The sequence below is a fragment of the Lactuca virosa genome, chromosome 3, assembly GCF_052849685.1.
Source record: "Lactuca virosa cultivar CGN04683 chromosome 3, Lactuca_virosa_CGN04683_v6, whole genome shotgun sequence".
In the NCBI taxonomy this organism is placed as follows: Eukaryota; Viridiplantae; Streptophyta; class Magnoliopsida; order Asterales; family Asteraceae; genus Lactuca; species Lactuca virosa.
Window position 1 is genome coordinate 380,911,111 of NC_136428.1, and position 11,324 is coordinate 380,922,434.

The 11,324-nt window shown below is 38.8% G+C and overlaps 1 protein-coding gene across 1 annotated transcript; it reads left to right on the forward strand.

The window, feature by feature from the left end:
* Positions 1–265: 265 nt before the first annotated feature.
* Positions 266–1,381, forward strand: LOC145167682 (metalloendoproteinase 1-like). Its single transcript, XM_079086918.1, has one exon. It carries the CDS (start codon positions 287–289, stop codon positions 1,226–1,228), a length of 942 nt encoding a protein of 313 aa, XP_078943044.1. The 5' UTR covers positions 266–286; the 3' UTR covers positions 1,229–1,381.
* Positions 1,382–11,324: the final 9,943 nt, after the last annotated feature.

An 11,324-nucleotide genomic window follows, 5' to 3' on the forward strand; every position in this document is an offset into this window, starting at 1 on the left:
TATCATAGAATAGATAGATTAATCAAGATTATAATACTTTACAACAAATTAAGCTTTATGTTCATGCGGGCATGTCACTAGATTCTGGAAGTCAACTTATTGACTTTTTTTCTCAATCATTTGGAAAATTAATTATAATCACAAATTTTACAGGTGTCCAACGAATTTCCCATCCGTTGCAGTGCATTAAAAAACAATAATAAACATAAGACAAAATCGATATAAATAGAGCTTAATTATGATCTTGTAAATGCATCTCAAGATTTGAGTGTACTCTTAATTTCTAATGGCGTCTAAGCTCTTTCTTTCCTTTTCATGTATCTTCTTTCTTGCTACATTCTTGCTTCCAGTTCTTTCACATTTGCACTACCCTCACCTACAACCAAATGGGTTATTGGGTAATAACACTAACCCGTCACCTTTTGGGTTTCTTAAATCCATGCAAGGGTGTCGTAAGGGAGAGAAAGTGACTGGTGTTCGTGACCTTAAAGTCTATCTTGCTCGTTTTGGATACCTAAACTACCAGAAAAACCCTAATCTCCCAGATCTTGATGAAGATCATTTTGACGAAGAGCTTGAGGCAGCCCTCAAGTCGTACCAAGCTTACTACCATCTGAATGCCACTGGGACACTCGACGAGCCCACGGTATCAAAGATGGTGATGCCTCGTTGTGGGTTTCCCGATAAAGAAACTCATCATAACCATAACACCAATAACTCTTTACACACAGTTTCCCATTACAGATTCTTTCCAGGAAGACCAAAATGGCCAAGGGGTAAAAAGCATCTAACTTATGCTTTCGGATCACGTTTCCCAACCAGATTCATGCCTCCTGTTGATCGAGCATTTAGAAAATGGGCTACTGCTACTCGATACTTCACGTTCTCAAGAGCTAGAAGTTATCGTAGCGCTGACTTAAAGATTAGTTTTGCACGTGGATCTCATGGAGATGGGAATCCATTTGATGGACCTGGTGGTGTGTTGGCCCATGCTTTTGCACCTACAGATGGAAGACTCCATTATGATGCCGATGATCGTTGGGCAGTGGGAGCTGTTCGGAATGCTTATGACGTGGAGACTTTGGCATTGCATGAAATAGGCCACTTACTTGGGCTTGGTCATAGCCAATTTCAGAATGCGATAATGTGGGCTACGTTCAGGTCAGGAGTAACGAAAGGTTTGAATTCGGATGACGTTAGAGGGCTTAGGGCTCTATATGGGTTTTAAGGATATAACAATTTCTGAAAATGAGGTTTTTGTGTGATGGTTTTCTTTTTTAGCTTTTTATTGTTGAATACTTCGGCCTTAATTTGGATTAATGTTGTCTTGTTTGCAATAAGTTTATGTTTGTTTTATATATTTTTCTCTATTGTTGTGAAAGCCAATTGCATCTATTTTTGCAAGAGCTAATTGCAGAAAATAGCAACATACAAAGTTACTTGTTCATATCACTATATGGTAATGTATTTTATATTTTACCATTTTTTTTAAAGTAAATATACTAATCTACTCCTAAATTATTCCACATATGTCTACAACAGGACTTGAACCCTCGACCTCAAAGAGGAATGGCAACACCGGATACCATTGGACTAGAATATGTATTTTCTACGAGTATCGAGGATGTGCAATTATAAAAACCCTATTCGATGTGCTTGGTCTTCAAGAAGATAAATCTGGAAGAAGAGAGATTTTTAGATGGTTTTCCGAATACTTTTCCAATGAAAAGATTACAATGCATAAGTATTACTCTTCCTAAGAAACTACAACTACTACTGAATTATAAGAAATTGAGAATATAGTTGAATGTGTTAACTACCGCTATATGCACGATAACACTACTAGAAACTTGAGTTTCAACTACGGATTTAGAGAAGGATTTATTCTATAGCAAATTTTAGGCTTATAGCGAGAGAATTATGACAGATCTACAATGGTTTAAAAAATTATTTTATTTATTCAACATATAGCATATTAGAGAGGGTTTAACGAGGGATCAACTACGAATCTCGCAAGTATTTGTCGACACACATTTATTCCTCGACAATCGGTCGAAAACGAAGGCATTTGGCAAGGGTTCAACGAGGGATAAAAAAATTATCGACATTTTGCCATCTGGTTGTGTTTAGCGAGCGAGAGAACTCCGACGGAGAGTACATGCGTTACGTTTTTTTTTTTTTTAATTATCGATGATCTGTCATTGAAATTGGTGCAATCTAATGCCAGTTTCACGAAGTTTGTGTAAGTTTCCTTCCCTCCCAAATCTTCTTTATCACTCCAATTGAACACAAATGACTCTGTAGTTGCAACTTAACCTAATTTCACCCTCTCCGTTCAAACAGATGACGACCACACTCACCATTGCAGCTTCTGATTCCGACAACCTCCACATTTTTAAAATATAAGATTATTCTTCGTTAACTCCTGATTCAGGTAAATCTCTTGATTTTATTTGCTTTAGTCGTATATTAGGTTAGGATTGGTTCAGTTGCATAATATATTACGTTAGGGTTTAATTTCTCCATTTTTTCCTTTTCCAATCATCATCCTGTGAGAACAAGGACATGATGCGCAAGGACAATGTTTGAAAACTCAAACCTTGAGTTAATGCTTAAGATCAATGTTTGCTTGTAATTATATGTTCCAGTCAAGTCTGGTAATACCAGTCGAGACTTGAAGTGAGAATTCAACAAAGTACTTCATGTAATAAATGTAGAACTATGAGTAAAATCAAGGTAAAGACAATAAATGAACAAGTAGAATGTTTTGAAAGTGTTTGATATGAGAGAAAGGTGAAAGAGAGTTAATATGAGAATATGCTATCTTTGGAAGAACAATCCACACTATTCTTGTCATTAAATCACTCCTTAAATAGTCAAGGAGGAACATCGTACAAACCGATTAACATACAAAGGACCGGATAATCACACTACTTCTGACATACTGATTATCCAAATAAACAAAAGAGACTCGGTCCTATGAAACGTTACATCAAACAAAAGACAAGAATAATTAATGCATAGACTGACACATGATCTCAGATCATTTCTTCATCTCGGAACATTTTCCACTCCGGACTCTACCTCCATCTCGTACCACAAAACATTTCAGACTCAATACTGACTTCGAATCTTCAATAGTTAGAGATTCCTAGAGGTTCACTTTCAGGTTCCAACAATCTCCCCATAAGTGAACTTAGCAATCCAGTCATCTTAGTTCGATTCTTCCTTGATAAACACATACGCTCGGTATAACCAATCTCTGACTTCGATGTACCACTAAAGATGACTTATGAATTTGGCTTCACATGCTTTGGTGCTTCGGACTTTGATTCACGATTGATAAACTTCCGAGGGGATTTGGTGGTAACCAGATGCTTGTCAGGGACTTGGAAGAAGTCCTTATTATTCGTCTTCTTTTGAAGATACACAAACCCTAACATTGGTTCATCAATTGGTCCCTCTGCTAATATCTCAGCTTCTGGAAGCTTGAAGTCAATATTGGCTAAGAGCTTCTCTGTTCCGAACAGGTGAACTAACTCAAAGTCCCATCTACAGAATTTCGTGACATAATCTTTAAGGAAGCTCAAGGCAGCATGGTAAGCTCTGATGGTGAGATCATCGTTTTGATGGCTTTGGAAGTGCGCAACAATTGTAAGGATGTCGTTGGGATTGACTGATGGGAAATCGGCGTCTGTAATAGTGAATTGAGTTGGTATGTTTCGGAAGATGTGGTATCGGTGCAACATACAGTTTAGATCAAACTTGGCTAAACCTTTCCTTCCACACCCAGAGATCTTGGTAATTCTCTTCCGAGACCATACTTCTTTTTGAGGAAGTGTGTTCTAGGAGTAGAAGGTTTCCAGGCGTTCACGTTCAGTTCTGATGATCATTTGAGGATCATCTTCCGGGTGGAGAGGAGCAAACTAGGTGTAGAACTTGCAATATGGAGAGATGGGTAGATGAATTTGGTTCGAATCTTGATCTGGTAAGTCATAATACATAAATGGCACTATGTCCACGTCATGTATTATTCCTTCTTGAAAAAAAGGTGAAAGCCCTAGCATCAGACTAGGATTGTCTTTGAGGGCTTGGATTCTGATGCTTTCCTCGAGGGCTTGCTCTATTTCAGCCTGAGACCAACCAAAATTTTGTTTCGGAGGAGGTTCGGAGTGGTGGACTTCCGCAATGCGCTTTTTGCCTTTGTCTTGGGGCTTCTTGAGTGTCGAGATGATGTGTTGCGTGTTTTCATCAATAACAAATTTTGGAGGAGAGGAAACCAGGGGCTCTTTCGGAATGTCATCAGGCTTCCGAAGAGGAGATCCTTCATCGATAGGAACTATCATGGGCGAAGGAATCAGAGGCAACATTGATTTGGTGGCTCGGAAGGCGTCAACTGTCAGTTTGGTTTTAGCCTTAGCCACTTCTCGGCTTCCTTGAAGTACATCAGCCAGAGTTGATGGCTATGAGACTGCCAACCAGATCCGTTGCTCTTCCTCGGAAAACAATTTGGCTGGGAACTTCCTTGGAGCTGGAATCCCTATGATGGCATTGGTGATATGCTTATCTTCTTCATCCACATCATCATCATCATCATCATCATCATCATCTGGAGAACCTGTAAGAACTTGCAAAGAATCATCAGAGTCTTCATCTCAGAGTCTGAACTCCGAGACAGGTTTCCAGGGAATAGATTGGCTTCTCCTGCTAGGCCCTTCTCCCCTTCTTGCAGCGGATGACCCGGCAACCGGTGCAAGCAATGTGGACTCTTGGAGTTCTGAAAATCGATCAATTACCTGTTGAAAGCTTTTATTCATCTGCAGTGTTAAGGCATCATAGGCTTCAGCGGTGGGAGCCTGAGCCTTCAGGTGATCGAAGAGGGATGCCAGGATTGAGAGCATGTCATCAAATTTTGTCACAACTAGGAATTCTAGTGCTTTTGTAAACATTAACAATGATAACATTTGTGACTAAAACTTGAAAGTATGCATGACGTTTATTCAATAACACCAAAGTTCCATCAATCACCCTATGCAAACACTTCAAATAGTCAACAAAAGATTGGAAACCCTAAAAATCCCGGTTTAAGTCCATTACGGACTAGGATTTCCTTATTGGGCCTAATGGACCAATAAGTTTCCAATTTGACTAGTTTGGGCTTAGAACCCTTAATTAGGCTCTAATTCAACCCACCTTCATGAGATTTGACATTTTGGGCCATATTGGGCCTAAAATGGAAGTAAACTACTCCAATAAGCCTTATTGGGCCAAAACTAGCCTAATTAACCTTGTTGGGCCATAACTAATCTAATTAGCCCTAATGGGCCACAAACCTAATCTTTTATGCTAATTGGGCCGCGAACCACCCTAAGGGCCCAATGGGCCGAAAACTTCTTTATGGACCTCATGATTTCAAGTAAGGATCAAGAATTGAGCCAAAATGAATCCTCTTCCCTTCTTAATGCAATCCTCGGCCCATTTAAAAAGAAAGAAAAGATTAGAAGAAGAATTAAGATAAAATGGATTAAGGAGGAAAATTGTGAGCATGCCACCTCCTTATTGCATGGTGGACATCCATGCAATGTCACCTCACTCTCTCTCCCCTCTTCTTCTTCTTCTACTCTTGGCCGAGAGCATCAACACACACACACACACACTTAATTCACTTCCAAATACTTCCAAATCCTCTCAAGAACACCTTCATTCTTCCATCAAAATTTTGAGATTTGCAAGCATTCCAATAAGGTTCTTCACTCATATCACAAATCCTTGGTAAGTTTTTACTTAGATCCATGGATTAACTTCTATATCTTATCAAAAAATCTTCTCTTAATTCATTCAAATTCATGATCATGCTTCTTAGAACCCATCAAAGCCCAAAGATTTCTCAAAAAGCTTGCTAGGGCCGAGAATAACCTCAACCCCTTCCATTTCTTCTTCAAAACCGTGAGCAACAAATCAAGGTGAGTTCATACCCCCTTGTTTTCGGTTTTTACTTGTTTTGGGGGAGAATACAAGTATTATGTGTTGATCTATGTGTCTATGCTTGTTATATGTGATTTCTTTGGTTTATGTTGTGAAAATATGATATTATTTGCTAAATCTTGAAATCTATAGCTAAAGTGTGAAGAATACATAAACAATGTACATAATAAACAACTTGCTTCAAAGATCTAAGGGTCTTTAGGCTTAAGAAGTGAAAACAAAGTCAAAATCCTTATAAGTGTCATTTTTTGCAAAAATAATCAAAGTTTGGGTAACATATGATATTTTTGGTTTTATAAGGACAAAATAGTATTTTTTTTTTACATAGAAATCTAACTTTTATGAAAATAACACTTGTCTAGGGGTCAAAAACATAAATTTTAGCTTAATGGGCTTTAAATTTGGGCCTTACGAGTTTTGGGCCCAAAGTTGCGAAAAAATGAAGTATTTGAGGGGCTGAAATGGAAAAGTTAACAAACTATGAGTTTAAAACGTGAATAAAACTGTTTTAAGGGCTGAAAATGACTTTGATGTAAAAATTGGACTAAAAATGCAAAGTTTTCGACTTTGGGGTCAAAATTGTAAAACTTATGGAAATTAAGCCAAAAATGTAAACTTTTTCAACTAAGGGCTGGAAATGGCAAATACAATAGTTTTGGGCTGAATTTATTATTTCAAATAAAGTTTGGGTCTAAAACGTCAAGAAAAACAGTTTAAGGACCAAAAATGTCAATTTTCATAAAAGGGGACTAAAAGTGCCATTTTTATAGATAAAGGGGCTGAAATGGTCAAACTAAATGTTTTTGGGCCAATTAGACGAATATTAATCTATTGGGTTAAAAATATTAAGTTTATAACACATGGTTTTAAATATATATATATATATATATATATATATATATATATATATATATATATATATATATATATATATATACGTATAACCAAAGCTTCGTTATAAATCAAACGTCAGAGTATTTTAATACTTCGAATAAACATTTCGCTTATAACAAATAGCTACATTACGAACTTAAGATCAATAAATTATAAATGATTCAATGGTTGGGCTCAAATACCTTATAATTGTGCTATTGGGCCTATGTCGCCCAATATCATGATTATTGGGCCCAATAAATTCACACATGTTTATTGAGCTTCCCATGACCCAATTACATGCCCGACGGGCCTTTCTTAGTTTTAACATACTATTGGGCCTTAGTGGCCTGATTACATTGCTAATATGGTCCTAAATATTCAACATGTGCTTAATGGGCTATAACGCGTCCATAGTATACTCGACAGCCTGTATTAACATACAAAGTTAGTAAGCCTCCGTTGTCCTCTTTTCTTTGTCTGTTAGGCTTACCTCATATTCAAGTAAACATAAATCGGGTTGTAAAACAATGTTATTCAATTTCATTTGGATTTAGTGAGAAATAACGGGCGACACCAATAAGTGTCGGTCGTAGTCTGTAGTTATAATCAAAGTCTCCTGGAGGGAGAGCGAGAGTTTGTGTATAGATCTATACGGAGGTGACTCCCCCACACCTAAGCTGTTCGCTACAGTTAGACTCGGCCAGTCTAGGGTGACAAAATCTTAATTCAAGACCGGCATTCGCTAGAATGCCAAGACAGGCGAATTAGTCATTATTATGCATGGTTATAACGACTCACATAGAGATCCATTACCGTCTAAGTAATCATTGGGAAATCATGTTCATATGCTGTGACGATACAATAATACAAAACTATCATACTATTTATATCGGAAAACATCGGGTTTTCCGGGGGAACAACATTATTCACTTTTACTTACAACAACTATAATACAAGAAACTATTATGAAAAACATTTCACTTTTACATGTTTTGAAATCATTCACACGTATACTTATGGATCATCACACCTTTTTCGTAAACAATTTCTGTTGCAGAAAATATCAGATTTTCTGGGTTTTACAAACAATACAAAACATTTTCATATCAAACTTGCTTATGAACTCACCAACATTATATATGTTAACCGTTTTCAAAATAACTTGTGTTCTCAGGTAACCGTTAGAATGAAGAACTATCAAGCGTGTGTCTGAATGTCTTTTGTGTGATGTCATTTGATAAACAATTTATGTTTGGGATTATGTAATGTAAACAATGTACTTGATGTGAACAATAACGGTTGTAATGTATTAATGCTTGGTGATGTTTATGTTATGTTTCATGCATATTCATTGTGATGATATTTCAATTTAAGTCACACGAGCCCTCGGACGTTTCCGCCGTCTGGTTCAGGGGTGTGACAAATTTCTTCTTCGGAACATCCACAATGTTCAAGCATGACCTGAGGAGTTTGATAAGGACTTGTTGCATGATCAAATTCATTTCATCTTTCTTCCTGTTCTCCTTCTCCAGTCTCTAGATTTGCTTCTTGTGGCGGACGTGGGTTTCTTTGATGAGCTCATTGGTTGCACCAATCATATCATCATGGACCTTTAGCATTATGGTGATGGTGTCGAGGTAATGATCCAAACTTTCATTGTACTTCTGTTCAACTTCCTCAATGGTATGCTTGAGTCCGAGTGAGATAAGTTGATCGAGCTGGGCTTCCCTTTCAGTAGTTGTTGGTCAGGACTTTGTAGCTTTGGACAGGGAGAGCAGGATTGCATCCAGCTTGGAGTCTAGACCAAAAACCTTGGCATCAAGTTTGGCATCCAGTCTGGCCACATAGGTTTCAATCGTGTTAACCTTCTTCATTGTTTCAGAGACATTATCTCGGAGTTCCAGAAGGGCAAAGGGATCAACATAATTACCAGCTGAGGATCCCGTGTCCGAGGTGGAGGTCCGAGACTTGGCTTTATCATCAGCTTGATTAACAGGTGGTTCGGAGGGGCCAGCCTGAGTTGCTTTGGCTGTATTATCTTGCTTGGGAGGAGTAGATTCTTTTTCACCTTCGAGATGCGTTTGGGCTTGATTATTAATCTGTATATCTTCATCAACAGGCTCGGAAGAAGAGGAGGAAATCCCAAAGTCATACACAGGCCTTGAAGAGGATGGATTCGATGGAACATAAAGTGTGGAGAACTGTGGAGGAGCTGCAATGAATGCACTATCACCATTGAATAAGTATTCATCAAAGTGTTCTTCATCAGGATCTTGATGGAAGGCGTCATGGTGTGAAGTTCTTGGAGGATTTTCCGAGACGATGTTGTCTTGTGTTTCTCCTGAGGTGAACTCTAGATCAACAATTTCATTAGTTGGAGCAACAAAGGATAAGTTGCTTTGAATGGCTCTGTTCCTCATGGAGATAAGGATGGCTTCAACCCGTGATCTGGTGAGCTCTGGATGTCTGGTATGAGCCCTGCTAACAAAAAATCTGACCATAGAGGATTATTAGCACTTGGTCCTCCTGTACCCTTACCGGGTATCAGACCAGTTGTGGCATCCAAAGTAGGAGGGACAACTCCTGCTTCAGAATGCTTGGAGTCCTAGACGGGGATCACAGACTGTGCTTGTGAAGAAAGAATGGGTTTTTCCAAAGAGACACGTGGGTTTGTTCCAGGGTGTGCAAGGAACTATGTTCAACACCAGCATCACCTTGGTGGGAAGGTGAGGGTGGATTATGTGGAGACTCCCCGCGGGTGTGTGTCGTGTCCTTTGAAACTCCGAAGGGTACTTCGGAAGAGTGGATAGGTGGGGTAAGAGGATGACCAGAGTCAGTCAGAATGTCTTTGGTTCCTTCCTGTTGAGAGGAAGAATCGACTTTGGTTCTCTTTCTGGCTTTGGGTTTAGAGGGAGAGGTCTTTTGTTTGGTAGATTTCTTTTTCTTACCACCAGATGGAACAACCTTGGCCACATCCGAGATAGGCTCAACGGAGACAGGGGTGGATTGTGTAGGGCTATAAACAATCGAAGTCTCCAAGTGTTGATTCAAATGAATGGACTCGGAAGGTAGGATGGCCAACATATTTTTAGGTAATCGCCTTAATAGGACCGAAAGATATTTGGTCCGGAAGGCGATAAGACTTGATAGTTTTAAAAGAAAGGAATACCTCTTTCGGAATCGTGTCGACATGTATTGGTTAATTCCTTTCTCTGTACAGTTGTTGAATGGTCAGAGCCCAAAATCTCAAACTTGATACCTCTTGAGGCTTGCGATTGATGGAAAACTTCCGAAAGTCTTTCCACACGACTTCCATGAGATCTACAACGTTGTTCTTTCCTGAGAAGATATTGTACATGACATAAAGCCAGTCCTTGCTGAGTGTGTCTATGCCTCCATGTTTCCCAGACAGACCTCTAAGAATGAAATGCATGATGACTGTCCAAAGGCCTGAAAGAACAGATTTCTTGAACTTCTTTACCTTAAACTCTTCAGCATATCCAATGTGATTAAGAAACAACTGAAAACCTTCAGTAGATGGTTCTTGAACCTTGAAGCCTTTAGGTTTTTCCGGAATTCCAATTGCTTTCAAAAAGGTGGACTTGTAAACAGGCACAATGCAATCTCCAGTTATCCTTGTCTCAAGAACATCATTCTCTATCTTGATTCGATCAAAAGCGATGTGAAGAAGACGAAGGGGAATCGGTGGGTCTGGAATTTTGGTGAGTAGAACAGAGATAGGGTGGTGAGTGATGAACTCGATCATGACCCGGATGGACTCGTCATAGTCCATGGGGTCCAGAGAGAAGAGTTGAGTCGTATCCTTGAGGAAGGGTTCAGTCGACGAAGACGATGCATGCCCTTTGGAAGACTTCTTTTTGGGAGTAGATTTGGTAACTTTTGGAACAGATTGAGAGGAAGCCATTGTTGCAGGTTTGAAATCTTTGAAGAACTCAGTTGCAGAGAGAAAGGGGGTAAACTTTTGTGAGCGTAAAGGGTAAAAGGGTTTCGAAGGGGGGGTTTTTATAGGTTAAGGAGATGGGTCAGGTTAAAAGGTGTAGTGATGAAAACCGGATAAGGATATAGACCGCATTTAATGTGTTGCCAAATATGGATTGAGTTGACCTGCAACGGCTAAAGGACAGTGTGGCGTGATGTCACACCCCTGAACCAGACGGTGGAAACGTCCGAGGGATCGCGTGACTTAAATTGAAATATCATCACAATGAATATACATGAAACATAACATAAACATCACCATGCATTAATACATTACACCTGACATTGTTCACATCAAGTACATTGTCTAAATATTACATATCCATAGCATAAGTTGTTTGAGAGTTTTCAAAACATAACATCCTAACACACTTGGTATTGTTCTTCAACTTATCTGTTACCTGAGAATACAAGTTATTTTGAAAACGTCAACATATATAATGTTGGTGATTTCATAAGCAGGT